Source organism: Macrobrachium rosenbergii, chromosome 53 (assembly GCF_040412425.1).
Source record: "Macrobrachium rosenbergii isolate ZJJX-2024 chromosome 53, ASM4041242v1, whole genome shotgun sequence".
Taxonomy (NCBI): Eukaryota; Metazoa; Arthropoda; class Malacostraca; order Decapoda; family Palaemonidae; genus Macrobrachium; species Macrobrachium rosenbergii.
In genome coordinates, this window is record NC_089793.1 from 42,166,988 (window position 1) to 42,182,537 (window position 15,550).

At 42.5% G+C, this 15,550-nt stretch overlaps 1 protein-coding gene across 2 annotated transcripts in view; it reads left to right on the forward strand.

Moving 5' to 3' along the window:
• Nucleotides 1-11,050, forward strand: part of LOC136834416 (uncharacterized) — a 79,580-nt gene extending 68,530 nt beyond the window's left edge. For both annotated transcript variants that reach the window (XM_067096990.1, XM_067096989.1), the window contains exon 2: nt 8,736-11,050. In XM_067096990.1, the coding sequence (XP_066953091.1) occupies nt 8,744-9,631 (888 nt within the window). In that variant the 5' untranslated portion in view covers nt 8,736-8,743 and the 3' untranslated portion in view covers nt 9,632-11,050. The remainder of the gene's footprint in view (nt 1-8,735) is intronic.
• Nucleotides 11,051-15,550: the final 4,500 nt, after the last annotated feature.

The following is a 15,550-nucleotide window of genomic DNA, read 5'->3' on the forward strand; positions in this document are numbered from 1 at the left end:
GAGGTTCCATCAGGGCTTATCCAATCTGGCCCTGACAGGATTTTGACTATCAGGAGATTTATACGAGCGAAGGGCTTTTCTAGAGTGGTGGCAGAAGCTATAGCCAGATGTAGACAAAAGTCTACTGATAAAGTCTACCAAAATAAGTGGGCAGTATTTAGATGGTGTAAAAGATGAAACATCTTGTCTTTTAAGACCACTTTAGCAGAAATGGCTGATTTTCTGTTGTATTTACGATCTTCTAGAGGCCTCTCTTCCTCAACGATTAGAGGGTATAGGTCGATGCTGAGTTCAGTATTTAGGCACAGAGGTATAGATATTTCTGTTTACAAACCAGGACCTCTCTGACTTGATCAGGTCGTTCGACATGACAAAATCTAAAAGAGAAGTAGTTTGCCCTTGGAACCTGGACATAGTCCTAAAATGGCTTATGAGTCTTCGCTTCGAATCCATGCGTTCCTCCTCTCTGAAGGGCATTACTAGAAAAACTCTGTTTTTAGTGGCCTTAGCTACAGCTAAAATAGTTGGTGAAATCCACGTGATGGATAAACGGGTTGAATTTTCCTAAGGGGATGCAGGTGTTCCCTCATCTTGGGCTTTCTTGCAAAGAACGAGAATCTGATGCAACCTTGGCCTCATTCTTTTTCTATTAAACGTTTATCTGACATTGTAGGGACAGAAGAGGAAGAGAGAGTTCTGTGCCCTGTGAGAGCTCTCAGATACTGTATTATCGAACAGAGAAAATCAAAGGTCCAGCAAGTAACTTGTGGTGCTCAGTGAAGAACCCATCAAGGCCATTATCTAAGGGACTCTTCATTTTTTGAGAGCATACATGAATTACCTGTTCTGAAGCTATGAGCCCATGATGTGAGGGCAGTTGCTACTTCGGGAGCTTTTAAACATGACATTTTTTATAATAAAATAAGATTTTATATCATACTTACCTGTTGTTTACATATAGCTGTAATTCTCGATCTCGACAGAAAATTCAAAACTGGCGGTCCCGCTAATATATGGTCAGGTGATACGACTACCCGCCCTCTACCGGGGTACCTGGATCCATTTCCATCAACAACTAATCATATTTTCTATGTCCCCTTGTCGGGGCGGGAGGGGGTGGGAATGTTTTTAGTAAACAACAGGTAAGTGATATAAAAATCTTTTTTTATTATAAAATGTCATTTTTATACATGAACTTACCTGTTGTTTACATATAGCTGAGATTTTGCCACATTGAGGCAGGGGGCATTGGACAGCTGTAAGTGTTAAATGAAAAAACCTGAGATCATCAGGCTAAGAAAAAACGACCTTTACTCTTTGGATCCTTACCTGCTAAGGAAGCTGTTTTTTCTGGTTACTGCCTCTGTAACCTTTGTCTATCCTTAGTGCAACTGTTGGACCTAGTAGCTCAGGCCAGGTTGCTATATAGGGAGAAAGGTCTGTTGGCCCAGCCGTCTTCGACACAATCAACCAAAGCATATAATGCCCCTGCTCAGGCGCAGTACTCAAAACATCCACCATCATATCACCCAACCATAAAAACTCACACCAACCTATTAAAATTAGACCTACGGGCCATCTAACCTCTAAGGCTCTCTAGTCGACCAAAAGAAACTTCTGCACCCAAGGAAACTAAGGAGAGGATCTAGAGCCTCTGGTTTCCTTGCCCATCACCGTGTCAGACGCAATAAAGGGGCCCAACGTGCTGCAGTCTTCATATGTGGTTTGGATCTGTCTCAGATAATGCGAGGCAAAAAACAGACGAACATCTCCAATAAGTTGAACTTAGAATGTCCTTAAAGCCAAGTTCTTCTTGAAGGCTAAAGAAGTTGCAATAGCGTCCCAATTTCATGAGAGGCCTCACTTTAACTAAGGAAATCCACATCCCTTTAATTCTTTTGTGTGCCTCCTGTATCAGTTCTTCCAAAAGGAAAGCAATCATTTTTAGATAGAGGGTTCTTGGGGTTCTTAGTTGAGCCTCATAAAAATCATGAGTTCTCTTACACTTCTGGTCCCTGTCCAGATAGAATTTCAGTGCTCTGACCGGACAGAGAAGTCTCTGTTTCCCCTTCCACCCAAGGAGGATAGGCTAGCAATGGGAAATTCCTTGTAGCATGGGATTACTAGGGTTTTCGTTCTTAGCTTGGAAACCCAAGGTGAAAGAAACTACAGCCTTATCCGCACAAAAACCAACTCTTTTGTCCAGAGCATGAATCTCACTTACTCTTTTGCCGAGGCCAGTGCCAAGAGAAAGAGAGTTTTCTTAGTTAGATTCCTAACGGAGCAGGAACTCTGCAAAGGCTCAAAAGATTTGGAGGTAAGCCACTTTAGCACCACATCCAAATTCCAAAGCTCCGTACATCAAGAGATTTGCCTTTAGTGGTAGCAAAGGATTTAAGGAGTTCTGCAATATCTTTGTCCGAGGAAAGGTCTCATAATCTATTCCTGAAAACTCCACAGCATACTCCTATACCCCTTAATAATTGCTGACAGCCAATTTCTTCTCCTTGTGCAGAAACAAAAGAAAATCCGCCACCTGGCTTAGAGTCATAGAAGTGGAAGACACTCCAGACTCGGAGCACCACTCTGGAAGCGCTCCACGTTCGCTTGATAGACCTTTGTAGACGCAGGGCCTGGTTGATCCTAGCCATTGCCTGCGCCTAACTTTTCTAGAGAAGCCTCTCCTCCTGTAGAGTCGTTTGAGAGATTCTGAACCCTGTCAGATTTAGATCTGACGGGTTCCCTGGAACTTTCTGAAGCAACTGGCACAGAAGGTCTGGTCTGAATGGCAACCTCCTTGGCCAATCTACTACTTTTCTCCAGCTCTGGAAACCATGATCTTCCTGGCCACCATGGAGCTATTAGATCATTGACACACCTTTGTGTGCTCGAAACTTTTTCAGACTCTCCAGCATCCTGAAGGGAGGGAATGCATAAAGGAAGAGACCCGACCAGTCCAGGAGCATGGCATCCACCGCTTAATGTCTTTCTGGGTCTGGAACAGAGCAAAAGAGAGGTAGTCTGTGGTTTTCCTCGTTGAGAAACAGGTCCTAGCATGGGAGTTCCCTCAAACCTTCCACAGGCCTTGGCAAACTTTTCTGGTGGAGGGTCCATTCCATTGGAATGACCATCTGAGTGACTGGCTGAGGATATCCGCTTCACGCTTTTATTGAGAGCTCCCGGATGAAGCAGGATAGTTACTAGCTCTATGTTCTTGGTTGCCCCACAAAAGCAGGTCTTTTGCGATCTCGAACAGAGAGGAGTGCCTGCCTCCCTTGTTTCTTTCTTCACGGCACGCCAGAGCTGGAGTTGTCCCAGTGCACTACTATCTTTTGTTTTCCAGATTGAAGCTAATTAAATGTTCCAAGGCTAGATGTATTGCCTTCAACTCTTTCTGCTCTTTTTGCTCCTGGGATGAAGACCAATTGCCTGACATTTGAAGATCCCCCAATGTTGCTCCCCAACCTCGTCTGAAGCGTCGGAGAACAACATCAGGTCTGGTTCCTCTGTCTTGACAAACCCCGATCTAGTTTGCTCCTGTCGTTCCACCATGACAGGTCTTGCTTTACCCGTAGTGGATAGAGGAAAACAAACGAACCGTGTCTTTTCTTCCTTTTCCAGGTCTGCTGGGGAAGAACTGAAGAGGTCTCATGTAGCCTCCCAGACTGATTCAAGGTCCTAGCGATGAGAGGGTGCCTAAAAGGCTCATCCATTCCTTGGCAGAACAAGTCTTGGCTGCCATCAGGTATCTCACTTTCAGCAGGCATTTCGATCCTTTTGTGACGTCGAAAACCTGAAAAGAACTGAGTTCATCCGTAACTCCCAAATAAGTCAAGTCTTGAGATGGAGAGAGTTGTAACTTTGGAAGATTTTATGAGTCCCAATTCGTCGGTAAGAGAAAGGGGTCCTTTTGTAGGTCCTTCATGCATTGGTTTTGACGGAGACCGGATCAGCCAGTCGTCAAAGGTAAAGGAAATGTGAATTCCTCTAGTGAAGCCATTTCGCAATTGGAGCCATCAAACACCTTGTGAAAACTTGTGGGGCTGTTGATAGGCCGAAGCAAAGAGCCCTGAATTGAAAAGTCCTGCCTCTGAACACAAACCGTAGGGAATTTCCTTGATCTCGGATGGATAGTTACATGAAAGTATCGTCCTGGAGATCGAGTGGGACACCATCCAGTCTCTCCTTCCTTCAGGGAATTGATAACCGACTGTGGTTTCCATCTTGAATGGTGTTTGAAGCACAAATTTGTTCAGGGCGCTACGCCGAGGACTGGTCTCCATCCTCCTGACGATTTTGGAACCAGAAACAGACGGTTGTAGAACCCAGGAGATGAAGGTTCGAGGACCCTTCTATGGCTCCCTTTGAAGGAGGGAAGTAACTTCCTCCTCCAGCACCACAAGTTTCTCGAGTCCCTGGATGATACGTTGAAGTCTACTGGTTTTCCGAAGACTTTAAAGGAGTGACTCTGAGAAGGGAATGGTGTAGCCTTCTCTCAGAACGTTGATCACCCAGGGTTCTGCTCCTTGGCCTCCCAAACTTGCCAGAACGACTTTAGTCTGGCTCCAACCGTCGCATGAAGGACCTCTTGAACTCATCAGGTTGGTACCCCTAGCTTTCTGGGGATGAGAAGAGAATTTTCCTCTTCCTCTAGCACGAAAAGGGCCGAGAAGGAGTACCCCAGAGAGGCCTAGAGGATACAGGGAAAGAAGGCTTGGGTACTACTGAGAAGTTGAAAACCTGGGTCTTTTCAAGAATGAGCCAGTAGGTCTTGAGTAGACTTCATTGCAGAGAGCTCAAATTTCCCTAACTAACGGGCGGAAAAGGATTCCTTAAACAAAGGGAGCAAAAAGAAGAGCAGATTTCTGGTTCCTGGAGACTCCTCTTCGCGACAAATGAAATCCAATGTGCTCTCTTCTTCAAAATGCCAGTAGCAGTCACTGAGGCAATTTCTGACGTTCACTCCATGATGGCTCCTTGTCCAGGCAGGCCAAAATAGCATCAAGATCCGTGAGCAGTCTTGGGGGGGAAGATCACAGACTTTCACTATCCTGCTCAAGGCTCCTATAGACCAGTCAATAAAAGAAAAGATCTCCAAGATCCTATAGAACTCTTCACCAGATGGTCAATTTCCAAGACGCAGAATGGACTTTGGACTAAGAAAAAGCTGAGCGACGGGCAGAATCCACAAGGCTGGAGAAATCCTTGAGAGGAGGCAGTCTCTCCCAAGGAAAAGACTTAGACAGTCTCATACCACTAACGAGACTTTAAAAGACAGTTGAGAGGGGGAAAACAGAAAGATGTTTTACCCTGAGATCTTTTTCTGCTCAACCATCCTTCTTCCCTTCGGAGAGCTCTTTTCGTCCTGAAAACAGACAGGACCAGCTTCAAGAAATCTCGAGGAAGGAGGTTTAAAATCCTTGGCAAACTGCGTAGTTGGATTGGAGGAGGTTGGCTGGAGCAAAAGTCTTCTTGAAAATGTTCTTCAAAAGTTGTAAGAGATGCTTAAAGTTCTAGGAGCAGACGGAAATCATCTACTTCGAAACATCGAAACTGGGGAGAGAATCTCTGAAGCAGTTGGAGCATGGCGGATAGAAACGTCTCCAGGAGCCAAACTTGCTATCCCTCTTGAGTGTGGCGAGCGTCACCGCGGCGCTAAGTGCCCGACCGTCGTCAAGCGTATCCAAACATGAGCTTGAGAGGAGTCAGGGATTTTAGAAGATCCAAGAGCCAAAGAGGCGCAAAAACCACGATTGGCGCCAGAAGCTGGCAAACATTGTCAGCTTGGAATACGTGTTGTGGAGAGCGCCTCGCGCCAAAGTAGCGTCGTGAGTGCCTTTGGTACCGGGCTAGAAGCGGGCGCCAGGAGCGCGATTCGAAGCGGAGGCAGGCTAAAGCCGGCGGCGCCAGGTCGTGAGCGGGCAGAGACCGAGCTCAGTTGCAGAAGGATCCTGAAGTGCTGGTGCTTTAAAACCTTCGAAAAGTTCAAAATCTTGTCCAATTTGTCACTCTTGACAAAGTTGGGCCAGGAACCGGAGGCATAAAAGCCGACTTGGGTTTCAACAGGAAGGAAGCCGCTACTTGCATGCTAACAGGAGGATCCGGCGCCGCTACGATCCGTAGAACATACATCCGGACTGCCTGAAGAAGAAGAGATCTCAGGGCTATCCCAAAAAGCTACAAGACGGAAGAGGAGAACGTGCCGAAAGTTCCTTGATAGGAACTTGACTTGGAGAGGAAGCTCTGCGTCTCTTCAGCAGCCTACTAGACTCTGACTGCTTCCAACTCCTCTCGACTAAACAGAAGCAGGCAAGAAGACACTTCGCATCGCTTTTACTGGCGAGCTGCAACAGCCTGGGACGCAACAGGACTGTTCAGGGGAGCAACTGCTTTCAGGAGCAGACCCCACTCGCCTCCCCCTTCGGCTTTGGCATGTCTTCTCCTGAGCCCTGGGAGCCGGACAGAGGCCAAGACCTAGGAGAGCAAGGGGACGTAACAGTCACCTCCTCCACAACACTATCACTTGCAACACTTCGATGTCTAGACATCGCACTCACATCCTGGCCAATCTTCTCTATCGACTACTAGAGAAAAGAGTTAGAAATCTTACCATCAAATTTGCCCGGGAAGGTCTGAAGGTCTGAGTTTTTAGTGGTTGGAAACAACAGGTTCGGGGCAGGAATAGAACAAGAGGCAATACTACTCCCTACTTGGGAGGAACTTCTGGCCAAAGCCTTACGTGTCCTATCTTTACTTAATTTTGCCTGATATTTAGCCAACTTTTGCCAATCAAGCACAGACAATATTTAACATTCATCACATCTATCCAGATTCGCACAATTTCCCTCTACAGTTAGAGCAAAGAAGAGTGAGGGTCTATGTTAGACCGAGACATTCAGTTTACAACCCCCACAATATCTAATTTGAGATCCTGAATCAGACATAACTAGAAAAAAAATCTCGACCAAGCCAAAAAACAAGCCAGAACCGTCAACAAAAGTGGGTACTTCACCAAAGAAAAATTTAAAAGCACCTGATGAATTTACTGAAGAGGCAGGCCGACTAGTCGCCCGGCCCGACAGAGAAAATATGATTAGTTGTTGATGGAAATGGATCCAGGTACCCGGTAGAGGGCGGGGTAGTCGTATCACCTGACCATATATTAGCAGGACCGCCAGTTTTGAATTTTCTGTCGAGATCGAGAATTACAGCTATATGTAAACAACAGGTAAGTTCATGTATAAAAATAATCTTTCCATAGCTTCTGTTCTTCAGTCTACATTCTGGAAATGTAAATCAGTTTTCGTGATGCACTACTTAAGAGATGTGGAGACAGTCTACGAAAAATGCAGTACGTTAGGACCTTTGTCCATGGCTGGCGTAGTGTTCGGGGAGGAAATGTAGTAAGTAATCCTTCCTTTATGTAATCTCTTCACCTTGACTTAGGGTAATTGAGTCCTAGGGGAGCCCAGGGGGTTACTATGTACCAGGAGTGCCCACCAGTTTTTTTAGTGTTGGGTGGTGGATTTGTGTTTTTTAATTGAAAGGTGTAGGTGGTGATGTTCGTTTTTTCTGGTGGTTATGTTTACTGTGCTGCACCCTGGGCAGGGGCTATATTGTTGGCTTTGTTGGCATTCGGAAATGGCCTTCATCATGAAAGCTTATGTCGATGCTTCATCAGCAAGTACCACTTCAGTAGAGGCGATCCTGGCTATTCTGCCACGCTGCTACAAGGTTGAGATGAGTGCCAACCAGAGGCAGTATTTACCTGCAGTAGCTTTCTCACCAGGTAAGGAACAACAGGCATTGTACCAATGCTAGACCATTTTTTATTCTGTTCTCAAATTCATTAACTTATTAATGCTTTGGAGTACTTTGTGTCCATGAATCTCACCGCCTGTCAATATGGATTCAGCTAAGTACTTACTGGGTAAGTTACTTAAGTAAAAATGACATTTTTATGATAAAATAAAGTTTTATACATACTGTACTTAGCCAGTAATTATGGATGGAGCCTGCCCACCTTCCCTCACATGGACCTTTTGGGCATCAACAAATTGAGCTTTTGGCTGAGTTGTTCCTCTCTCTTACCTTGAAAGTGGACGGGGTTAGTTACCTACATAAACGAGAGTAGTGCTACTGCGAATTTTTAAAATTTAAGCTGCCGTTGAGTAGGAACTCTTAGCTAAGCAATTACTGGATAAGTATACATAAAACTTTATTTTATCATAAAAAGGTCATTTTCATCTGTTCAGACATTTCTTGAAAGAGTTAAACTTAGTGTTTTTAGGTTTGTTTGTAAAATTATAAAACTAAAATGGGTTTACATTTTTCTAACTTTTAAATTAATTCTATGTATTTATGCCTAATAAAGCTCAGCCGTATAGTATAGAATGGGTGTGGATATAGATTACCACTGTTGTGTTGCAAAATCCAGGAGAATGGTGAATGAATGTGGTTGATAATTCTTAATTACTATTAGTGCTTAAAAGTAAATACTGTTATTAGAGCCTAAAAGTAATACCTGTTGAGGAAACTAGCGGCAGAATGTTCATTTTATATTACTGTATTGTGCTTTGTTTCATTAGGCACTTAAAGCAGTACTGTATTGCAGTATAGCTAGCACTTTACTTTAATTACATGATGAAAGATGCAAATGAAGTATATTATTTACTGTTTGCACTTTAATTACATGATGAAAGATGCAAATGAAGTATATTATTTACTATTTGCAGGTGTTGTAATGTTGGATAAGACTGTTGTTGCCCTCTCAGCCCTAGGCCTGGCTTTAGTAACTACAGGTATTGCCACACTGGCAGTGTTGAAGTGGCAGCAAACATCTAGAAAACTTAGAAAATATGTAGAACAATATACCAGGACAGAAGTTGTTCAACAATATTTGGTTCATCACTATGCCAAATTGGAAGACCTTCCCCACTTGAAAAACCTCATCCCAAGAACAGCAGAAAATTATCATGAAGAACTTGCAAAATTTGTTGTTAATACCTGTGATGAGCATGGAGTAGCCAAAGCCCGGTTATTAGACGTAGGTTGTGGCCCTGGCGTCACTTCTTTCTACCTGTCGAGTATTTTCAAGGAAGTCATTGGAACAGATGTAAGTATGCCAATGATAATGGCAGGGCAACAGATGAAACAGTTTGCAGAATTTGGGTCTCCATTTTCTAGTGAAGGAGGGAAGTTTATTAAACTTTATAGATTACGTGTGCCTGACTCAGCTGATAGGAAGAAAGTAGTGTTTTGGAATGAAGACGTATGTTCTCTTTTATATACATGTGGGAAGTTTGAATGTATCTTGGTCTCAAATACCCTCACAGACTTGCATGATCCCAAAGTTTTTTTAGAAACTATTGGACAGTATGTGAGAGTGGGAGGATTACTAATAATTTCTGATGTATACAATTGGTCAGTTGGGCCAGAAGTCTGTCTAGGTGGGGAAGGTGTGGTTGAGACTTTTTCATTGTTGAAAGAAATACTCAAGTCTTCCTGGGATTTTCAAAAAGAGGCTAATTTGCCTTATTTTTTACCTAAATGTGCTCGACTGGCTGAAGTAGGAAATGCTCATGTAACTGTTTGGAAAAGAAAAGATGAACTATCAGAAGAGGAGGTATGATGTCATGTTCTGCATAGAAGTGCATGGTAAAATCATGTATTTCTAGCAGAAGTGGACCTTTGGTATGTGTTACTATAGCTCTAGTAGTTTCATGCAGGTATTTTGGAACAGGTAGATTGGAAAGGTAGATGCTTATATTATTATTATTTGGAAGGAGTTGTTCTTTTAAAGGCAGTGTCTTTAAAAACAATTGTGGCTTCAACAGCATACAGCTTGTACAGCCTTCTCTTTTTTCTTATTGGAAGGTATATGATATAACCAGTTCCCAGAGGATGTGTAAAGATTTAATACTGTTTAGCCATTAACTCTTAATTTTTCAGTGTGCAAACAGGAGTCATCTACATAGAAAATAAATTTAAAATGTATACAGGTATATTTAAGGTTAGTAGAAGTCTGGGCAGGTCAAACTGCTATTGGTCAGTTGCAGAGTGAGACTTTTTGTTGTTATTCTTGCATTCTAAGATGCTGGGACCTCCTTGGTTGTGTTGACAAGGGATATTGGGCCATTTCTGCTGTTGTGTCCCTCACTGGCAAGACTGGTGTCATGGCTTGCTGGTGTTTGGCATTCTCTGATTTTCCAAATTCTTTCTGTTACTCCAGGAATGGCAGCTTGGTTAGGTGGTGGCATGGCAATGTGTTGTCTCTCTCTCATTTTCCTGCTAAATACCAATCAAGAGTGAGAATGTATTCCCATGTCACCAACTGAATTGGCTGCCACTCCTGGATTAACAGCAAACAATGGGAAAGTGAACATAGAAAATTGGCCAATAAAAGAGAGAGAGAGAGAGAGGCAAGTAATCAACCAATACCAGTGAGAAGAGAAGTATGATATAACTAAATCACCTCCACACCTGAGCAAACCATTATACCAGTTGTACCAATTCAGGGGGACAACAGCATAAACCCCTTAACCCCATTGATCAGCACGACCAAAGGAGTTCCAGCATTTTGGGAGGCAAGCTTTACAGCAAAAACATTTCACTGTAGTCGATCAGCGATGAATCAACCTGCACAGACTTGTACTAACCTTAAATACCTATAAATACCTGTACAGTACATATTAGTACTGTATTTTATTCATTATCTGTAGATGAATGCACTATATCTTTCCATGTCCTTTGGGAATTTGTTATACCTGTATCATGTACCTGCTGATAAAAAGGCTAACATAATAGGGAAGACTAAAGTTGAATGCTGTTGAAGCAGCAATTATCATTATTATTAATGTTAATAAGTAACTGAAGCAGTTATATTATGGCACACAGACTTGGACTTCTCAGCATGATGTATCATGCCTTTCAGATAATACAAGAAGCCAAACGTGTTGTATTATGCATTGCAGATAATGCATAAAGTCATAATTATAGCTCATAACTTTGTCAATAACATCAATTTTATGAATAAATAGATTGACTGATACCAGAATTTGTTCTTGCTGTATCCTTCACCATCCAAGTGTGGACATGAAAATGGATGGTAGGACCTTGTGAACAGGACAATTAGTACGCATCTTTTTGAGTATTGAACATTTAGTTTTATATAAGTAACTTACCAATAATTACATTACTATTAGTTTCACTCGCTTGGCAGGTAAAGTTTTGAAATTTGCGGGTCACGCTATTTTGTTTTGGGTAGGTGACTTGCCCCGCTCACTTTAGGGGAAAGACAAGAACAACTTAGCAAAAGAGCTTCAATTTGTTTCTGCCAGCCGATGCCTGTACACCAGTTACTAGCAGCAGCTTTATTTTGGAATTTATTATTTTTATATAAGTAACATACCCAGTAATTGCTTAGCTAAGAGTTACTCAGTGGCAGCTTAAATTTTGAAAATTCGCGGTAGCGACTTTTTTTTTTTTTTTTTTTTTTTCATGTAGGTGACTAGCCCCTCCCACTTTCGGGGTAAGAAAGGAACAACTCAACCAAGAGTTCAGTTTGTTTCTGCCTGCTTAAGACAACACATGGTGTTAAGATTCGCAGCTGAGTTTGAATTTTTTGGTCGAGATCTTCCTGTTCGTGGAGTATTTTTGGCCAGTAGCCTTTGGCATTGATTATTTAGATAGATTTTCAGTGATAACCTTAATTGTGACTTACAGTAGTTCTCTTAGGAGTACGAATCCTGCATCTAGTAACGTTGATGTGCCTGGTGTCTCGATGGACCGGAGTTCAATTCCGCGGCCGCTGGATCTAAGAGTTAGAGGAATGTATTTGTGATAGAAATTCATTTCTCGCTATAATGTGGTTCGGATTCCACAATAAGCTGGGGTCCCGTTGCTAATGTAACCAATTGGTTCTTAGCCACGTAAAATAAGTCTAATCCTTCGGGCCAGCCCTAGGAGAGCTGTTAATCAGCTCAGTGGTCTGGCAGTAAAACTAAGGTATACTTACTTTTTCTTCTGCTGAATTAATTTCTCCCATTTCCAGCTCTCCTCCAATTCCACCTACTCCTTCTCCTGGCTCCCACACTTCCGATCTAGACCAGCCTCAAGCAAAGGTTTGACCAAAAGTTTGGTCTACTCACTAGTTCAGTGGCCCTTGGGGAATCTATGCACTTCCTCATGGACAAGTTTAGTGAGAAAAGTGCAAGTGAAGTGATAGTGGAGGAGGTGGCTGTCCGTCCCACCGACTTTCCTAGGTAAAAGTCACCGCCATACTCCCCCAACCCCAAGAGGAGGCATACTGGAGGCCCAAGGGAGGTAGGTGGGGTCTGCCCAAGGCTAGTTGTCACATCAGTCACACCTGTTGTGTCCCAGGTTGCGACAAAGACAGCCACTGGAAGGGCGTGTCAGGTGTTCATCATCTTTCTTTGAGCTCTGGAGACTTGAGTCTGAGTAAGGGGCACCAGTGGCATTTCTCAGATAAGTCGTGTCCTCTGAAGAGGCACTTGACATTCAGGGATCAGTCCCCTCCGCTACCCAGCAAAAGGCATAGAGAACCCTGTAGCCCACAGCCATTGTGAAGTGCTTGGGACAATCAGCGGCGCCTGGACTTTTATCTGTTTCTTTTAAGCATGCTTCTTACTCATCTAAGCATGCCTCTTCTCAGGAGCACCCGTGCTCTTCTGCAGGTTGTTCTTTAGAGAGCTTAGTGCCCATTTGTCACCAAGGGCCCATTAGTGGCTGAGCTCCCAGGAGTTTTAGAGTGCCCAGTAGTGACGGAGCGCCCAGTAGGCTGAGCGCCCAGTGGATTAGCCAAGCACCCAGTTGTAGATGGGTGCCAAGTAGCGCCCAAGCCCCCAGTGGTTCCTAAACAACGTTGTGCTTCTGAGACTCAGTCATTGACAACCCTTTGCCGCCCAAGCTCCCTTCTTCGGTTGAACTTCAGTGGCACCGGATCGCCAGGTGCCAGTTCCTGTTGTGTCAGCATCTTCGTCCAAGCACTCTGTGCCGACTTTGGCTAGTTTGGCTCCTTCCAGCCTGTCTCTTGGCATGGGCCTCCTGCCTGCAAAGGAATTGGATCCTTTGTTGGCACCTCTACAGAGGCAATTAGACAACATTTTGGGACTCCTCCAGAAGGCTACGTCTTCATCAGTAGTCGCTCCTGTGGATCCTTTGCTTTCCCTATTTCTTCGGAGGAAGAGATGGGCAAGGAAGGAGTTACATTAGCCTATACTGCTTTGTTTAGGTATTTGCTGCAGAATTTTCCAGATTTTTTCGCCCCCTGCAGTGCCTGTTTCTCAGGCTTCCTCGTTTATGATGAGTGATCAGCCATCTGGTTCCAACAAACTACTTAAGATGGTTCTCTTGTCTTCATCTAAGAAGGCCTTGTGTGAAGTAGACAGGTGGCTGTCGGAGAAGAGGTGTCAAGGCAAGGCTTCTTACAGTATTCCGCCCAAGTTTATCTTCTAGAAGATATTGGTCATACGCAACTAAAGAAGCTCCTTCTTTGGGAGTGGCTGCCACCTCCCAGGGGGACTTCTCCAGTCTTATTGACTCAGCCCGGAGGTCTGCTTTCACGTCTGCAAGATTGTTTTCGGCCTTAGAAATAGAACATTTGCTTAAGAACCTTTTTAATGTTCTTGAGGTTCTAAGCTTTATGGACTGTCCATAGGAACGTTAGCTAAGAAGATTCGAGATTTCCCCAATCTTCCTGATGATGTTGCAGCAGATTGGCACAGCGTGCTTTTTTGCTCCGACAAAGCCATCAGGGATGGTTCGTGAGAGGTGGCCTCCTTTTATGCAGTGGGAATCCTTAAGAAAAGAGAACTACAGTAAACCCCCCGTATTTGCGTTCTCACAATTCGCACAAATTTCTGTGGAACATACAGTATCTATAAATTATTTGCGAAAAATTTGGCAATTCAGGGACTTTTTCGTTGAGAAATGTTCACTAATTAGTGTATTTTTGTTATTTTCATGACTAAATACATTTTTCATGATAAAAAAATTATTTACTAATTTTCAAATACAGGCAGTCCCCGGTTATTGGCGGGGGTTCCATTCTGACGGTGTGATGATAACTGAAAATTATCGGCACTAATAAGCGGAAATCGGTGATTTTCGGTGCTGAAATTGCTGATTTTTGTCGCTACATAAGCGCTGTAAAACCGATTGCGGATAACCGATCCGCTGATAACTGAGGACTGCCTGTATTATTAAGATTAATAATAATAATAATAATAATAATAATAATAATAATAATAATACTGGAAGATTAACCCTTAAATGCCTACTGGACGTATAATACGCCGACTAAAATTGTCTGTTGGGTGCCAAGTGGACGACCAATCACAATCGACTACAAAAATTTCAACCTTGGTCAACTTTGACTCATCGAAATGGTCGAAAACGCAATTAAAGCTAAAACTCTTACATTCTAGTAATATTCAATCATTTACCTTTCATTTTGCAACAAATTGGAAGTCTCTAGCACAATATTTCGATTTATGGTGAATTTTTAAAAAAACTTTTTCCTTAAATCCACAAGTAACTCAGCCGAAAATTTCAGAAATTCTTTCGTCATTTTGTCGTAATTTTGCACTGTTTATATTAGCCGTTACGTAAACTTTTATATATGAAAATGTGCGCAATTTCATGTAGAATACAACAGAAAATAATTCATGGTTGTAGCTTTTATCAGTTTGAAATATTTTCATATAAATCTCAATAACTGCCAAAATTTCAACCTTTGGTCAACTTTGACTCGCCGAAATGGTCAAAACGCAATTGCAAGCTAAAACTCTTACATTCTAGTAATATTCAATCATTTACCTTCATTTTTGCAACAAATTGGAAGTCTCTAGCACAATATTTCGATTTATGATGAATTTTTGAAAAAACTTTTTCCCTTATGTCCGCGCCAGAAATTCTTTCATCACGCTGTCGTAATGTTTGCACCGTTTTTATATTAGTCGTTACATAAAGTTTTATATATGGAAATGTGCACAATTTCATGTAGAATACAACAGAAAATAACTCATGGTTGTAGTTTTTATCAGTTTTGAAATATTTTCATATAAATCACGATAACTGCCAAAATTTCAACCTTCAGTCAACTTTTTTAACTCGACCAAAATGGCAAAAATGCAATTATAAGCTAAAACTCTTAGATTCTAGTAATATGCAATCATGTACCTTCATTTTGCAACAAACTGAAGTCTCTAGCACAATATTTCGATTTATGGTGAATTTCTGAAAAAAAACTTTTTCCTTACGTCTGGCGCTGCCGTAACTCTGCGAACATCTCAGAAATTCTTTCGCCACATTGTCGTACTATTTGCATCGTTTTACATTAGTCGTTACATAAACTTTTATATATGAAAATGTGCAATTTCATGTAGAATACAACAGAAAATAATTCATAGTTGTAGCTTTATCAGTTTTGAAATATTTTCACATAAATCACGATAACTGCCAAAATTTCAACCTTCTGTCAACTTTAACAAACCAAAATGGTCGAAAACGCAATTGTAAGCTAAAACTC